Source organism: Branchiostoma lanceolatum, chromosome 9, assembly GCF_035083965.1.
Source record: "Branchiostoma lanceolatum isolate klBraLanc5 chromosome 9, klBraLanc5.hap2, whole genome shotgun sequence".
NCBI lineage: Eukaryota > Metazoa > Chordata > Leptocardii > Amphioxiformes > Branchiostomatidae > Branchiostoma > Branchiostoma lanceolatum.
The window spans coordinates 6,848,995-6,867,766 of NC_089730.1; the positions used below are offsets into that span (position 1 = coordinate 6,848,995).

At 39.7% G+C, this 18,772-nt stretch overlaps 1 protein-coding gene across 2 annotated transcripts in view; it reads left to right on the forward strand.

The window, feature by feature from the left end:
• LOC136441311 (sulfotransferase 6B1-like) overlaps positions 1–18,772 on the forward strand; it is a 59,270-nt gene that overhangs the window by 801 nt on the left and 39,697 nt on the right. For both annotated transcript variants that reach the window (XM_066437524.1, XM_066437526.1), the window contains exons 2-6: positions 30–197; positions 1,574–1,782; positions 2,941–3,073; positions 4,083–4,177; positions 5,038–5,179. In XM_066437524.1, the coding sequence (XP_066293621.1) occupies positions 38–197; positions 1,574–1,782; positions 2,941–3,073; positions 4,083–4,177; positions 5,038–5,179 (739 nt within the window). In that variant the 5' untranslated portion in view covers positions 30–37. The remainder of the gene's footprint in view (positions 1–29; positions 198–1,573; positions 1,783–2,940; positions 3,074–4,082; positions 4,178–5,037; positions 5,180–18,772) is intronic.

Here is an 18,772-nt window from a genome sequence, read left to right on the forward strand (position 1 = left end):
AACTTATAACAAATCTGCTTGTTCCTTAGTCTCAGCGATGGCAACGCCCCCATACGTATTCCCCGGGCCGGACCTTCCGTACACTGAATGGCGAGGCATCCAGTTCCTCTGTTTGGTGACCAGAGACAACCTAGAGTCCATGCAGAACTTCCAGTTCAGAGATGGCGATGTCGTCATAGTTGGATTCCCAAAGACAGGTATGTCATTCTTGTGGTGTTTGAAAGGGATGACTTTAAAGATTAAACTTAAACGAAAATCATTTATGTTAATGACATTATTGAAAAGCTCTGTACTGGAGCTTTTTAGATTTGATAATGTCGTTGGTCAAAACGGTGCAACAGCCTAGCGGATAGAGTGTTCGCCTTGCAAACGATTAGGTCGTGAGTTCGATCTTCGGCAGAGTCATACCAAAGACCTAGACCAAAATGGTACATACCGCTTTCTCTGCTGGAAATGATTATGGCAGTTAAATACACACCACTAACAGTGGACTAGCCCCCCAATGTAGTGTTAGCACAAAGTTGTGTGGCCCAAGGGCTACTGAAACGGAGATGTGCGCCGCCCTATGCGCCATCTGGCGCGGGAAGGAACTTTGAATACACGTTGGTCATTGTACTTCTCATGCGTAATCATATGGAGTAATTAAGGGTTAATGACCCGCCCCGAGGTGTATATGGTGTCATAACGCCTGGCCATGTGCTATAACCACCGAATAAAACCACCGAGTGAGCGAAGCGAACGAGGTGGTTTTATGAGGTGGTTATAGCACATGACCAGGCGTTATGACACCATATACACCGAGGAAGAGGCGGGTCATTAACGTTATCATCATATAGCTTATCCAAACTGACGCATATAAGAGTAGACAATTTCTGTTTGACGCATAGATCCCTTATACTATTAAGAATGCATTTCAGAATTCACATTTGTCCTTTATTAGCAGAAGATAATGAAGAATATGTACAACTGTTGCCTGATTTATTTATTTCAACCACACAGGATAGGAGGGTCGGTTTCAGGTCAGTCAGAAAATGTTATCATTGAAGAATCTCCCTGCAACATGACCTCAGATAAACCTGAATAGAACACAGGTTCTTTGGCCAGCTGGAAATGGAACGCGCGGAACCTTAGATAGAACGTGGTTTCTTTGGCCAACAGCAAATGGAACACGCGGAACATTTTTGGGAATTTTAAATTTGTTTTCCCTTTTTCATGTATTCTAAGGAATTTTTAGGAATTCTAAGACAATAAAGATTTTTTTAAACAAGGTTAAGAAAAAGATTCATCAAATAGGTACCCCCTCTACAAAATGTAACGGTTATAAAGATTTTTTAAACAAGGTTAAGAAAAGGATTCATCAAAAAGATACCCCCTCTGCAAAATGGAACGGTTGTGTTCTGACATGACGTCAATAAGTGGTGTGTTATGGCGTGATAACAGACCACTTATTGTGGGCAATGGTGGCTTCTGATTGGTCGACGCCATCTACCTATGTGATAATACTGTATTAACAATGATACTATTATTAATACTATTAGTAACAAGGATGAAATTATTCTTTTCACGAACAAAGGCACACATTGGACGAGGCAAATCGTGCACAAAATCATGTACGGAAAGGGAGAAAGGCGCAACGAACACAACGACTTCGTCCTGGAGTTCACCTGGCCTGACAGGCTGCCATGCCAAGCAGAACTGTCAGAGGTCGCTTCTCCGCGGCTAATGGTCACCTATCTGAGCAGAGACCTGGTCTCGCGAGAATTGGCCCAGCCGTGTAAGAAGGTGCGGTTGTCTGTCCGTGATTGGGTGGCTACATATAGCAGCGAATAGAAAAAACAGTGTGATGAATTATTTACTATGTTTATAGGCTATGTTGATTTGACAATATGGATAACATCCTCTGGTGACCCCAAAACTGATGCGAGCGTGCAAATTAAGTATGGCGAAAAAAAGTTGCCTTCATTATGAAATCTACGTGGTCATGAAGGATGAACAAAACCAAACGTACAGAGTATGGTACACCGAAATATAGATTCTTTTTTTTTCCAAAACGTCTTTTCTGACTTTAAAATTGACCCTGGTATTCTACAACATTAGTATCCGTTTTCCAAATCATTTTTGTTTGCATTTTACAGCATATATTTTATCATTTTGCAGCTGCTTTTTACAATTTACAGCATGGCCGAAATTGTTTTGTTATTGTTGAAAACGGACGAAAATTGATGCGCGCGCGGATGCCATCCATATAATCAAATCAACATGGCCTTAAAAAGAAATTAGATGCTAACACCTAAAGTTTATCAGGGCGACATGCATGACTGATAGGTTATTTGTCTTGACTGATGATGAGGATACCGGGTGATTCATGATATATATAATTTCTTGACGACGCCAATAAAATTTCTAGCAGTCTAAAATATTGAATGCATGAGTTGTGTTATTATTTTTACAAACCTTTCTCAAGCGATTGAAACCGTTCATGTTCTTGTTGATATAATTTTTTTTGTGGTAGATACTTGCTCACTACTTACACAAACGTACACTTAAATCTTTTAATTTTTTAATGGGGGACACTTTTTCATAGGGGCACTTTTTCATGGGGGGACTTTTGCAAGGGGGACACTTTTGCATGGGGACACTTTAGCATGGGCGACACTATTTCATGGGGAACACTTTTTTTCAGAACTTGATTCATCACCAATTTTTACAACCAAGCTTAAGGTCAAGATAAAATTAAAATCGCAACATCATAATCAGTCAAAACAATACTTGAAAGTAACATTACAGAAGCGATACAACATTGTAAACAAAAGTCAACTAGCTATGGCAAATAGGTACATGAAATAAAAAGTATAATATCATTACATAGAAAACAATACTAAAGATAGTAGTATTATCTTGGTACACCTACACTTTAATCTTACACCCGATTGCTTTCAGATCAAAGTCTTGGTTGTACTGAGAAACCCAAAAGACGTGTGTGTTTCCTTCTACCACTGGTCCATAAAAAGCAACTTTTTTAAAACGCCTGAATCCTGGGACTCTTTTCAGGCAGATTTCTTGGAAGGAAAACGTGAGTTCCTTTGATTTCTATGTCTGTGCCTGTCTGCGTATACAATATTGCAACAACCTACAAAGATCTTATACACCGCTTATAAGAGTTCGTTTAAAATAAGGCATTCATTTAGGAAGAAAGTTAATCTGTGTTGGTTGTTAACATAGTTATAGAGTAAAACTTACAAAACGTACAAAACTATAAGTTAGAGCATCGAATTTTCGATTGTTCTGCTCCAGTTTTCATTAGAATTCAAGTGACCAGACAACTAGATCATAACATGTGATCCTACGGATTCGTGATGTCAGCAATTGATCAAATGTGCCAGGGAGTTTATACCGTCTGTCGTCTCCTTTGAGTAGAAGATGGTTTGCCTTGCTGAAGATTAATCTCCAAGCAGATTTATCGATGGCAAGGCAGTATCAAAAGGGCCAACCATGTATCCAAAATGCCACTGATACTGGTTCGTCCTTTTGATACTGCTTTGCCACCGCTAGATCTACATGGAGATTAGCTGAAGATGGTGTCTTCTTGATCTACATGGAGATTAGCTGAAGATGGTGTCTTCTTGATCTACATGGAGATTAGCTGAAGATGGTGTCTTCTTGATCTACATGGAGATTAGCTGAAGATGGTGTCTTCTTGATCTACATGGAGATTAGCTGAAGATGGTGTCTTCTTGATCTACATGGAGATTAGCTGAAGATGGTGTCTTCTTGATCTACATGGAGATTAGCTGAAGATGGTGTCTTCTTGATCTACATGGAGATTAGCTGAAGATGGTGTCTTCTTGATCTACATGGAGATTAGCTGAAGATGGTGTCTTCTTGATCTACATGAAGATTAGCTAATGATGGTGTCTTCTTGATCTACATGGAGATTAGCTGAAGATGGTGTCTTCTTGATCTACATGGAGATTAGCTGAAGATGGTGTTTTCTTGATTCCTCTCACGAGGACATATATTTATTGTTACTAAATGATCATGATAACGTTTTGAATTCTAATCTTCTTCTTCTTTTTGACAAGTTTCTCGAGGGTCCTATTACGACCACACCCTTGGCTGGTGGCAGATGAGGGACGATCCACACTTTCTGTTCGTCAAGTACGAGGACCTGAAAAAGGTAATAAAGGAATAAAAAGACTCTTTTTTTCACAACCAAGAGATTTATTCAACCGACGTTTCGGTGACCGTCTGTCACCTTCTTCAAGGCAATTCTGACTGGTTCACGTAATAATGCACATCCCCTGTGATTGTACATATGTAAATACTTTGCGGTTGGGAATGCATCTCATTATCATGTATAAGCAGTGACACCTGTGCTGCATTACTATGTGAACCAGTCAGAATTGCCTTGAAGAAGGTGGTAGACGTCACCGAAACATCGGTTGAATAAATCTCTTGGTTGTGAAAAAAATGGTCTTTTTATTTAGTGACTTACCAACCTGATGAAACTTTTCGCAGAATTTAGAAGTGTTGCAACCTTCCCTGTTTATCGCTTCCTTGTCAACTCCGTCAAAATCTATGCCCGCTTCTAGATGTAGTTAATCTGCAAGCAGATCGATACTGGAGGATGCAGTTTGACACAGATATGGTTAAAAACAAGTTCTTTTGAAAAAGCTGTCGTTTGCGCTGTATAATGTTTTTGAAATGAAATAAACCGTCACCATAGCCCTTAATCCGTCGCGATAACCATTAGTCCAACACCATAGTCCTTAATCCGTCACCCTTGCCCTTAGTCCGTCATCCTTACCCTTAATCCATCAGCATAATCTTTAATCCATCACCAGAGACCCTAATCCGTTACCCTAGCCGGTATAACCGCCATTCGGCGTAGCCCACCAGCTCCGGAGCTCATATTTCCATGGTACTTTACAACGATTTAACTATACAAGATAGAATAAAAAAAGTCCACGAACAAAGAATAAATGATCTTTTTTTGGCGAAAGGTATCACTGTCAACACTGCCCTTTTATCGTGCAGAGAATGTCTTCGTCGGTGAAGAAGATGGCAGAGTTTCTGGACAGGCCCCTCGACGATGATGACCTTGAGTCCATCGTGCAGTCCTGCAGTTTTGAGGCACCATCAGAGCCGGGGACACCGCTGTCCTACATAAAGAGAAAGGGTAACGTAATACACGAAAGTACTGATTGAATGACTGGGTTTTTGATTGATATAAAGAGTTGTATTATAGCAGTATGTATCAAAGTTTAACTGAGATTTCCAATACAAGAAAATGGACTTTTCCAAATTTTCGACTGATCAGCTCCAGTCTTTATCAAGGAATAAGCAATGTACTGCCTCTATGACGAGCAAGTCGAGGGCATTCTTGCGGCAGTCATAGATGTATTGTACAGATGTCTGCTGTCTTGTGTCGGAAAAGGTTGTCTTAAGTCCTTGTCGACGGTTCGGTTCAGTCACGATGTCGTGTAAATTTCCTCAAATACCCGCCAAGTGCCCTATCGTTTGAATGTAAAGTTTGAACATTCTGATAAAGAGATTAAATTTTAGACCGGAGCACTGAATTGGTCTATAATGCTTTATAAGTATGGGGTGGGGGGCGTAACTTTGGTCAGCTATTACTCCCTAACCATGAATGAGAAAGTAAAGTGATTTCATTTCCTCAAATACCCGCCAAGTGCCCTATCGTTTGAATGTAAAGTTTGAACATTCTGATAAAGAGATTGAATTTTAGACCGGAGCACTGAATTGGTCTATGATGCTTTATAAGTATGGGGTGGGGGGCGTAACTTTGGTAAGCTATTACTCCCTAACCATGAATGAGATAGCTAGAAAGTAAAGTGATTTCTTTTCCTCAAATACCCGCCAAGTGCCCTATCGTTTGAATGTAAAGTTTGAACATTCTGATAAAGAGATTGAATTTTAGACCGGAGCACTGAATTGGTCTATAATGCTTTATAAGTATGGGGTGGGAGGCGTAACTTTGGTCAGCTATTACTCCCTAACCATGAATGAGAAAGTAAAGTGATTTCATTTCCTCAAATACCCGCCAAGTGCCCTATCGTTTGAATGCAAAGTTTGAACATTCTGATAAAGAGATTGAATTTTAGACCGGAGCACTGAATTGGTCTATAATGCTTGATAAGTATGGGGTGGGGGGCGTAACTTATGTCAGCTATTACTCCCTAACCATGAATGAGAAAGTCAAGTGATTTCATTTCCTCAAATACCCGCCAAGTGCCCTATCGTTTGAATGCAAAGTTTGAACATTCTGATAAAGAGATTGAATTTTAGACCGGAGCACTGAATTGGTCTATAATGCTTTATAAGTATGGGGTGGGGGGCGTAACTTTGGTCAGCTATTACTCCCTAACCATGAATGAGAAAGTAAAGTGATTTCATTTCCTCAAATACCCGCCAAGTGCCCTATCGTTTGAATGCAAAGTTTGAACATTCTGATAAAGACATTGAATTTTAGACCGGAGCACTGAATTGGTCTATGATGCTTTATAAGTATGGGGTGGGGGGCGTAACTTTGGTCAGCTATTACTCCCTAACCATGAACGAGAAAGTAAAGTGATTGCATTTCCTCAAATACCCGCCAAGTGCCCTATCGTTTGAATGTAAAGTTTGAACATTCTGATAAAGAGATTGAATTTTAGACCGGAGCACTGAATTGGTCTATGATGCTTTATAAGTATGGGGTGGGGGGCGTAACTTTGGTCAGCTATTACTCCCTAACCATGAATGAGAAAGTAAAGTGATTTCATTTCCTCAAATACCCGCCAAGTGCCCTATCGTTTGAATGTAAAGTTTGAACATTCTGATAAAGAGATTGAATTTTAGACCGGAGCAATGAATTGGTCTATGATGCTTTATAAGTATTGGGTGGGGGGCGTAACTTTGGTCAGCTATTACTCCCTAACCATGAATGAGAAAGTAAAGTGATTTCATTTCCTCAAATACCCGCCAAGTGCCCTATCGTTTGAATGTAAAGTTTGAAATTCTGATAAAGAGATTGAATTTTAGACCGGAGCACTGAATTGGTCTATAATGCTTTATAAGTATGGGGTGGGGGGCGTAACTTTGGTCAGCTATTACTCCCTAACCATGAATGAGAAAGTAAAGTGATTTCATTTCCTCAAATACCCGCCAAGTGCCCTATCGTTTGAATGCAAAGTTTGAACATTCTGATAAAGAGATTGAATTTTAGACCGGAGCACTGAATTGGTCTATAATGCTTGATAAGTATGGGGTGGGGGGCGTAACTTTGGTCAGCTATTACTCCCTAACCATGAATGAGAAAGTAAAGTGATTTCATTTCCTCAAATACCCGCCAAGTGCCCTATCGTTTGAATGTAAAGTTTGAACATTCTGATAAAGAGATTGAATTTGAGCCCGGAGCACTGAATTGGTCTATAATGCTTTATAAGTATGGGGTGGGGGGCGTAACTTTGGTCAGCTATTACTCCCTAACCATGAACGAGAAAGTAAAGTGATTGCATTTCCTCAAATACCCGCCAAGTGCCCTATCGTTTGAATGCAAAGTTTGAACATTCTGATAAAGACATTGAATTTTAGACCGGAGCACTGAATTGGTCTATGATGCTTTATAAGTATGGGGTGGGGGGCGTAACTTTGGTCAGCTATTACTCCCTAACCATGAATGAGAAAGTAAAGTGATTTCATTTCCTCAAATACCCGCCAAGTGCCCTATCGTTGAATGTAAAGTTTGAACATTCTGATAAAGAGATTGAATTTTAGACCGGAGCACTGAATTGGTCTATAATGCTTTATAAGTATGGGGTGGGGGGCGTAACTTTGGTCAGCTATTACTCCCTAACCATGAATGAGAAAGTAAAGTGATTTCATTTCCTCAAATACCCGCCAAGTGCCCTATCGTTTGAATGTAAAGTTTGAACATTCTGATAAAGAGATTGAATTTTAGACCGGAGCACTGAATTGGTCTATAATGCTTTATAAGTATTGGGTGGGGGGCGTAACTTTGGTCAGCTATTACTCCCTAACCATGAATGAGAAAGTCAAGTGATTTCATTTCCTCAAATACCCGCCAAGTGCCCTATCGTTTGAATGCAAAGTTTGAAATTCTGATAAAGAGATTGAATTTTAGACCGGAGCACTGAATTGGTCTATGATACTTTATAAGTATGGGGTGGGGGGCGTAGCTTTGGTCAGCTATTACTCCCTAACCATGAATGAGAAAGTAAAGTGATTTCATTTCCTCAAATACCCGCCAAGTGCCCTATCGTTTGAATGCAAAGTTTGAACATTCTGATAAAGACATTGAATTTTAGACCAGAGCACTGAATTGGTCTATGATGCTTTATAAGTATGGGGTGGGGGGCGTAACTTTGGTCAGCTATTACTCCCTAACCATGAATGAGAAAGTAAAGTGATTTCATTTCCTCAAATACCCGCCAAGTGCCCTATCGTTGAATGTAAAGTTTGAACATTCTGATAAAGAGATTGAATTTTAGACCGGAGCACTGAATTGGTCTATAATGCTTTATAAGTATGGGGTGGGGGGCGTAACTTTGGTCAGCTATTACTCCCTAACCATGAATGAGAAAGTAAAGTGATTGCATTTCCTCAAATACCCGCCAAGTGCCCTATCGTTTGAATGTAAAGTTTGAACATTCTGATAAAGAGATTGAATTTTAGACCGGAGCACTGAATTGGTCTATAATGCTTTATAAGTATGGGGTGGGGGGCGTAACTTTGGTCAGCTATTACTCCCTAACCATGAATGAGAAAGTAAAGTGATTTCATTTCCTCAAATACCCGCCAAGTGCCCTATCGTTTGAATGTAAAGTTTGAACATTCTGATAAAGAGATTGAATTTTAGACCGGAGCAATGAATTGGTCTATGATGCTTTATAAGTATGGGGTGGGGGGCGTAACTTTGGTCAGCTATTACTCCCTAACCATGAATGAAAAAGTAAAGTGATTTCATTTCCTCAAATACCCGCCAAGTGCCCTATCGTTTGAATGTAAAGTTTGAACATTCTGATAAAGAGATTAAATTTTAGACCGGAGCACTGAATTGGTCTATAATGCTTTATAAGTATGGGGTGGGGGGCGTAACTTTGGTCAGCTATTACTCCCTAACCATGAATGAGAAAGTAAAGTGATTTCATTTCCTCAAATACCCGCCAAGTGCCCTATCGTTTGAATGCAAAGTTTGAACATTCTGATAAAGAGATTGAATTTTAGACCGGAGCACTGAATTTGTCTATAATGCTTAATAAGTATGGGGTGGGGGGCGTAACTTTGGTCAGCTATTACTCCCTAACCATGAATGAGAAAGTAAAGTGATTTCATTTCCTCAAATACCCGCCAAGTGCCCTATCGTTTGAATGCAAAGTTTGAACATTCTGATAAAGAGATTGAATTTTAGACCGGAGCACTGAATTGGTCTATAATGCTTTATAAGTATGGGGTGGGGGGCGTAACTTTGGTCAGCTATTACTCCCTAACCATGAATGAGAAAGTAAAGTGATTTCATTTCCTCAAATACCCGCCAAGTGCCCTATCGTTGAATGTAAAGTTTGAACATTCTGATAAAGAGATTGAATTTTAGACCGGAGCACTGAATTGGTCTATAATGCTTTATAAGTATGGGGTGGGGGGCGTAACTTTGGTCAGCTATTACTCCCTAACCATGAATGAGAAAGTAAAGTGATTGCATTTCCTCAAATACCCGCCAAGTGCCCTATCGTTTGAATGTAAAGTTTGAACATTCTGATAAAGAGATTGAATTTTAGACCGGAGCACTGAATTGGTCTATAATGCTTTATAAGTATGGGGTGGGGGGCGTAACTTTGGTCAGCTATTACTCCCTAACCATGAATGAGAAAGTAAAGTGATTTCATTTCCTCAAATACCCGCCAAGTGCCCTATCGTTTGAATGCAAAGTTTGAACATTCTGATAAAGAGATTGAATTTTAGACCGGAGCAATTAATTGGTCTATGATGCTTTATAAGTATGGGGTGGGGGGCGTAACTTTGGTCAGCTATTACTCCCTAACCATGAATGAGAAAGTCAAGTGATTTCATTTCCTCAAATACCCGCCAAGTGCCCTATCGTTTGAATGTAAAGTTTGAACATTCTGATAAAGAGATTGAATTTTAGACCGGAGCACTGAATTGGTCTATAATGCTTTATAAGTATGGGGTGGGGGGCGTAACTTTGGTCAGCTATTACTCCCTAACCATGAATGAGAAAGTAAAGTGATTTCATTTCCTCAAATACCCGCCAAGTGCCCTATCGTTGAATGTAAAGTTTGAACATTCTGATAAAGAGATTGAATTTTAGACCGGAGCACTGAATTGGTCTATAATGCTTTATAAGTATGGGGTGGGGGGCGTAACTTTGGTCAGCTATTACTCCCTAACCATGAATGAGAAAGTAAAGTGATTGCATTTCCTCAAATACCCGCCAAGTGCCCTATCGTTTGAATGTAAAGTTTGAACATTCTGATAAAGAGATTGAATTTTAGACCGGAGCACTGAATTGGTCTATGATACTTTATAAGTATGGGGTGGGGGGCGTAACTTTGGTCAGCTATTACTCCCTAACCATGAATGAGAAAGTCAAGTGATTTCATTTCCTCAAATACCCGCCAAGTGCCCTATCGTTTGAATGTAAAGTTTGAACATTCTGATAAAGAGATTGAATTTTAGACCGGAGCACTGAATTGGTCTATGATGCTTTATAAGTATGGGGTGGGGGGCGTAACTTTGGTCAGCTTTTACTCCCTAACCATGAATGAGAAAGTCAAGTGATTTCATTTCCTCAAATACCCGCCAAGTGCCCTATCGTTTGAATGTAAAGTTTGAACATTCTGATAAAGAGATTGAATTTTAGACCGGAGCACTGAATTGGTCTATGATGCTTTATAAGTATGGGGTGGGGGGCGTAACTTTGGTCAGCTATTACTCCCTAACCATGAATGAGAAAGTAAAGTGATTTCATTTCCTCAAATACCCGCCAAGTGCCCTATCGTTTGAATGTAAAGTTTGAACATTCTGATAAAGACATTGAATTTTAGACCGGAGCACTGAATTGGTCTATAATGCTTTATAAGTATGGGGTGGGGGGCGTAACTTTGGTCAGCTATTACTCCCTAACCATGAATGAGAAAGTAAAGTGATTGCATTTCCTCAAATACCCGCCAAGTGCCCTATCGTTTGAATGTAAAGTTTGAACATTCTGATAAAGAGATTGAATTTTAGACCGGAGCACTGAATTGGTCTATGATACTTTATAAGTATGGGGTGGGGGGCGTAACTTTGGTCAGCTATTACTCCCTAACCATGAATGAGAAAGTCAAGTGATTTCATTTCCTCAAATACCCGCCAAGTGCCCTATCGTTGAATGTAAAGTTTGAACATTCTGATAAAGAGATTCAATTTTAGACCGGAGCACTGAATTGGTCTATAATGCTTTATGAGTATGGGGTGGGGGGCGTAACTTTGGTCAGCTATTACTCCCTAACCATGAATGAGAAAGTAAAGTGATTTCATTTCCTCAAATACCCGCCAAGTGCCCTATCGTTTGAATGTAAAGTTTGAACATTCTGATAAAGAGATTGAATTTTAGACCGGAGCACTGAATTGGTCTATAATGCTTTATAAGTATGGGGTGGGGGGCGTAACTTTGGTCAGCTATTACTCCCTAACCATGAATGAGAAAGTAAAGTGATTTAATTTCCTCAAATACCCGCCAAGTGCCCTATCGTTTGAATGTAAAGTTTGAACATTCTGATAAAGAGATTGAATTTTAGACCAATTCAGTGCACTGAATTGGTCTATAATGCTTTATAAGTATGGGGTGGGGGGCGTTACTTTGGTCAGCTATTACTCCCTAACCATGAATGAGAAAGTAAAGTGATTTCATTTCCTCAAATACCCGCCAAGTGCCCTATCGTTTGAATGCAAAGTTTGAACATTCTGATAAAGAGATTGAATTTTAGACCGGAGCACTGAATTGGTCTATAATGCTTTATAAGTATGGGGTGGGGGGCGTAACTTTGGTCAGCTATTACTCCCTAACCATGAATGAGAAAGTCAAGTGATTTCATTTCCTCAAATACCCGCCAAGTGCCCTATCGTTTGAATGCAAAGTTTGAACATTCTGATAAATAGATTGAATTTTAGACCGGAGCACTGAATTGGTCTATAATGCTTTATAAGTATGGGGTGGGGGGCGTAACTTTGGTCAGCTATTACTCCCTAACCATGAATGAGAAAGTCAAGTGATTTCATTTCCTCAAATACCCGCCAAGTGCCCTATCGTTTGAATGTAAAGTTTGAACATTCTGATAAAGAGATTGAATTTTAGACCGGAGCACTGAATTGGTCTATAATGCTTTATAAGTATGGGGTGGGGGCGTAACTTTGGTCAGCTATTACTCCCTAACCATGAATGAGAAAGTAAAGTGATTTCATTTCCTCAAATACCCGCCAAGTGCCCTATCGTTGAATGTAAAGTTTGAACATTCTGATAAAGAGATTGAATTTTAGACCGGAGCACTGAATTGGTCTATAATGCTTTATAAGTATGGGGTGGGGGGCGTAACTTTGGTCAGCTATTACTCCCTAACCATGAATGAGAAAGTAAAGTGATTGCATTTCCTCAAATACCCGCCAAGTGCCCTATCGTTTGAATGTAAAGTTTGAACATTCTGATAAAGAGATTGAATTTTAGACCGGAGCACTGAATTGGTCTATGATACTTTATAAGTATGGGGTGGGGGGCGTAACTTTGGTCAGCTATTACTCCCTAACCATGAATGAGAAAGTCAAGTGATTTCATTTCCTCAAATACCCGCCAAGTGCCCTATCGTTTGAATGTAAAGTTTGAACATTCTGATAAAGAGATTGAATTTTAGACCGGAGCACTGAATTGGTCTATGATGCTTTATAAGTATGGGGTGGGGGGCGTAACTTTGGTCAGCTTTTACTCCCTAACCATGAATGAGAAAGTAAAGTGATTTCATTTCCTCAAATACCCGCCAAGTGCCCTATCGTTTGAATGTAAAGTTTGAACATTCTGATAAAGAGATTGAATTTTAGACCGGAGCACTGAATTGGTCTATGATGCTTTATAAGTATGGGGTGGGGGGCGTAACTTTGGTCAGCTATTACTCCCTAACCATGAATGAGAAAGTAAAGTGATTGCATTTCCTCAAATACCCGCCAAGTGCCCTATCGTTTGAATGTAAAGTTTGAACATTCTGATAAAGAGATTGAATTTTAGACCGGAGCACTGAATTGGTCTATGATACTTTATAAGTATGGGGTGGGGGGCGTAACTTTGGTCAGCTATTACTCCCTAACCATGAATGAGAAAGTCAAGTGATTTCATTTCCTCAAATACCCGCCAAGTGCCCTATCGTTGAATGTAAAGTTTGAACATTCTGATAAAGAGATTCAATTTTAGACCGGAGCACTGAATTGGTCTATAATGCTTTATGAGTATGGGGTGGGGGGCGTAACTTTGGTCAGCTATTACTCCCTAACCATGAATGAGAAAGTAAAGTGATTTCATTTCCTCAAATACCCGCCAAGTGCCCAATCGTTTGAATGTAAAGTTTGAACATTCTGATAAAGAGATTGAATTTTAGACCGGAGCACTGAATTGGTCTATAATGCTTTATAAGTATGGGGTGGGGGGCGTAACTTTGGTCAGCTATTACTCCCTAACCATGAATGAGAAAGTAAAGTGATTTAATTTCCTCAAATACCCGCCAAGTGCCCTATCGTTTGAATGTAAAGTTTGAACATTCTGATAAAGAGATTGAATTTTAGACCAATTCAGTGCACTGAATTGGTCTATAATGCTTTATAAGTATGGGGTGGGGGGCGTTACTTTGGTCAGCTATTACTCCCTAACCATGAATGAGAAAGTAAAGTGATTTCATTTCCTCAAATACCCGCCAAGTGCCCTATCGTTTGAATGCAAAGTTTGAACATTCTGATAAAGAGATTGAATTTTAGACCGGAGCACTGAATTGGTCTATAATGCTTTATAAGTATGGGGTGGGGGGCGTAACTTTGGTCAGCTATTACTCCCTAACCATGAATGAGAAAGTAAAGTGATTTCATTTCCTCAAATACCCGCCAAGTGCCCTATCGTTGAATGTAAAGTTTGAACATTCTGATAAAGAGATTGAATTTTAGACCGGAGCACTGAATTGGTCTATAATGCTTTATAAGTATGGGGTGGGGGGCGTAACTTTGGTCAGCTATTACTCCCTAACCATGAATGAGAAAGTAAAGTGATTGCATTTCCTCAAATACCCGCCAAGTGCCCTATCGTTTGAATGTAAAGTATGAACATTCTGATAAAGAGATTGAATTTTAGACCGGAGCACTGAATTGGTCTATAATGCTTTATAAGTATGGGGTGGGGGGCGTAACTTTGGTCAGCTATTACTCCCTAACCATGAATGAGAAAGTAAAGTGATTTCATTTCCTCAAATACCCGCCAAGTGCCCTATCGTTTGAATGCAAAGTTTGAACATTCTGATAAAGAGATTGAATTTTAGACCGGAGCAATTAATTGGTCTATGATGCTTTATAAGTATGGGGTGGGGGGCGTAACTTTGGTCAGCTATTACTCCCTAACCATGAATGAGAAAGTCAAGTGATTTCATTTCCTCAAATACCCGCCAAGTGCCCTATCGTTTGAATGTAAAGTTTGAACATTCTGATAAAGAGATTGAATTTTAGACCGGAGCACTGAATTGGTCTATAATGCTTTATAAGTATGGGGTGGGGGGCGTAACTTTGGTCAGCTATTACTCCCTAACCATGAATGAGAAAGTAAAGTGATTTCATTTCCTCAAATACCCGCCAAGTGCCCTATCGTTGAATGTAAAGTTTGAACATTCTGATAAAGAGATTGAATTTTAGACCGGAGCACTGAATTGGTCTATAATGCTTTATAAGTATGGGGTGGGGGGCGTAACTTTGGTCAGCTATTACTCCCTAACCATGAATGAGAAAGTAAAGTGATTGCATTTCCTCAAATACCCGCCAAGTGCCCTATCGTTTGAATGTAAAGTTTGAACATTCTGATAAAGAGATTGAATTTTAGACCGGAGCACTGAATTGGTCTATGATACTTTATAAGTATGGGGTGGGGGGCGTAACTTTGGTCAGCTATTACTCCCTAACCATGAATGAGAAAGTCAAGTGATTTCATTTCCTCAAATACCCGCCAAGTGCCCTATCGTTTGAATGTAAAGTTTGAACATTCTGATAAAGAGATTGAATTTTAGACCGGAGCACTGAATTGGTCTATGATGCTTTATAAGTATGGGGTGGGGGGCGTAACTTTGGTCAGCTTTTACTCCCTAACCATGAATGAGAAAGTCAAGTGATTTCATTTCCTCAAATACCCGCCAAGTGCCCTATCGTTTGAATGTAAAGTTTGAACATTCTGATAAAGAGATTGAATTTTAGACCGGAGCACTGAATTGGTCTATGATGCTTTATAAGTATGGGATGGGGGGCGTAACTTTGGTCAGCTATTACTCCCTAACCATGAATGAGAAAGTAAAGTGATTTCATTTCCTCAAATACCCGCCAAGTGCCCTATCGTTTGAATGTAAAGTTTGAACATTCTGATAAAGACATTGAATTTTAGACCGGAGCACTGAATTGGTCTATAATGCTTTATAAGTATGGGGTGGGGGGCGTAACTTTGGTCAGCTATTACTCCCTAACCATGAATGAGAAAGTAAAGTGATTGCATTTCCTCAAATACCCGCCAAGTGCCCTATCGTTTGAATGTAAAGTTTGAACATTCTGATAAAGAGATTGAATTTTAGACCGGAGCACTGAATTGGTCTATGATACTTTATAAGTATGGGGTGGGGGGCGTAACTTTGGTCAGCTATTACTCCCTAACCATGAATGAGAAAGTCAAGTGATTTCATTTCCTCAAATACCCGCCAAGTGCCCTATCGTTGAATGTAAAGTTTGAACATTCTGATAAAGAGATTCAATTTTAGACCGGAGCACTGAATTGGTCTATAATGCTTTATGAGTATGGGGTGGGGGGCGTAACTTTGGTCAGCTATTACTCCCTAACCATGAATGAGAAAGTAAAGTGATTTCATTTCCTCAAATACCCGCCAAGTGCCCTATCGTTTGAATGTAAAGTTTGAACATTCTGATAAAGAGATTGAATTTTAGACCGGAGCACTGAATTGGTCTATAATGCTTTATAAGTATGGGGTGGGGGGCGTAACTTTGGTCAGCTATTACTCCCTAACCATGAATGAGAAAGTAAAGTGATTTAATTTCCTCAAATACCCGCCAAGTGCCCTATCGTTTGAATGTAAAGTTCGAACATTCTGATAAAGAGATTGAATTTTAGACCAATTCAGTGCACTGAATTGGTCTATAATGCTTTATAAGTATGGGGTGGGGGGCGTTACTTTGGTCAGCTATTACTCCCTAACCATGAATGAGAAAGTAAAGTGATTTCATTTCCTCAAATACCCGCCAAGTGCCCTATCGTTTGAATGCAAAGTTTGAACATTCTGATAAAGAGATTGAATTTTAGACCGGAGCACTGAATTGGTCTATAATGCTTTATAAGTATGGGGTGGGGGGCGTTACTTTGGTCAGCTATTACTCCCTAACCATGAATGAGAAAGTAAAGTGATTTCATTTCCTCAAATACCCGCCAAGTGCCCTATCGTTTGAATGCAAAGTTTGAACATTCTGATAAATAGATTGAATTTTAGACCGGAGCACTGAATTGGTCTATAATGCTTTATAAGTATGGGGTGGGGGGCGTAACTTTGGTCAGCTATTACTCCCTAACCATGAATGAGAAAGTCAAGTGATTTCATTTCCTCAAATACCCGCCAAGTGCCCTATCGTTTGAATGTAAAGTTTGAACATTCTGATAAAGAGATTGAATTTTAGACCGGAGCACTGAATTGGTCTATAATGCTTTATAAGTATGGGGTGGGGGCGTAACTTTGGTCAGCTATTACTCCCTAACCATGAATGAGAAAGTAAAGTGATTTCATTTCCTCAAATACCCGCCAAGTGCCCTATCGTTGAATGTAAAGTTTGAACATTCTGATAAAGAGATTGAATTTTAGACCGGAGCACTGAATTGGTCTATAATGCTTTATAAGTATGGGGTGGGGGGCGTAACTTTGGTCAGCTATTACTCCCTAACCATGAATGAGAAAGTAAAGTGATTGCATTTCCTCAAATACCCGCCAAGTGCCCTATCGTTTGAATGTAAAGTTTGAACATTCTGATAAAGAGATTGAATTTTAGACCGGAGCACTGAATTGGTCTATGATACTTTATAAGTATGGGGTGGGGGCGTAACTTTGGTCAGCTATTACTCCCTAACCATGAATGAGAAAGTCAAGTGATTTCATTTCCTCAAATACCCGCCAAGTGCCCTATCGTTTGAATGTAAAGTTTGAACATTCTGATAAAGAGATTGAATTTTAGACCGGAGCACTGAATTGGTCTATGATGCTTTATAAGTATGGGGTGGGGGGCGTAACTTTGGTCAGCTTTTACTCCCTAACCATGAATGAGAAAGTCAAGTGATTTCATTTCCTCAAATACCCGCCAAGTGCCCTATCGTTTGAATGTAAAGTTTGAACATTCTGATAAAGAGATTGAATTTTAGACCGGAGCACTGAATTGGTCTATGATGCTTTATAAGTATGGGGTGGGGGGCGTAACTTTGGTCAGCTATTACTCCCTAACCATGAATGAGAAAGTAAAGTGATTTCATTTCCTCAAATACCCGCCAAGTGCCCTATCGTTTGAATGTAAAGTTTGAACATTCTGATAAAGACATTGAATTTTAGACCGGAGCACTGAATTGGTCTATAATGCTTTATAAGTATGGGGTGGGGGGCGTAACTTTGGTCAGCTATTACTCCCTAACCATGAATGAGAAAGTAAAGTGATTGCATTTCCTCAAATACCCGCCAAGTGCCCTATCGTTTGAATGTAAAGTTTGAACATTCTGATAAAGAGATTGAATTTTAGACCGGAGCACTGAATTGGTCTATGATACTTTATAAGTATGGGGTGGGGGGCGTAACTTTGGTCAGCTATTACTCCCTAACCATGAATGAGAAAGTCAAGTGATTTCATTTCCTCAAATACCCGCCAAGTGCCCTATCGTTTGAATGTAAAGTTTGAACATTCTGATAAAGAGATTGAATTTTAGACCGGAGCAATGAATTGGTCTATGACGCTTTATAAGTATGGGGTGGGGGGCGTAACTTTGGTCAGCTATTACTCCCTAACCATGAATGAGAAAGTAAAGTGATTTCATTTCCTCAAATACCCGCCAAGTGCCCTATCGTTGAATGTAAAGTTTGAACATTCTGATAAAGAGATTCAATTTTAGACCGGAGCACTGAATTGGTCTATAATGCTTTATGAGTATGGGGTGGGGGGCGTAACTTTGGTCAGCTATTACTCCCTAACCATGAATGAGAAAGTAAAGTGATTTCATTTCCTCAAATACCCGCCAAGTGCCCTATCGTTTGAATGTAAAGTTTGAACATTCTGATAAAGAGATTGAATTTTAGACCGGAGCACTGAATTGGTCTATAATGCTTTATAAGTATGGGGTGGGGGGCGTAACTTTGGTCAGCTATTACTCCCTAACCATGAATGAGAAAGTAAAGTGATTTCATTTCCTCAAATACCCGCCAAGTGCCCTATC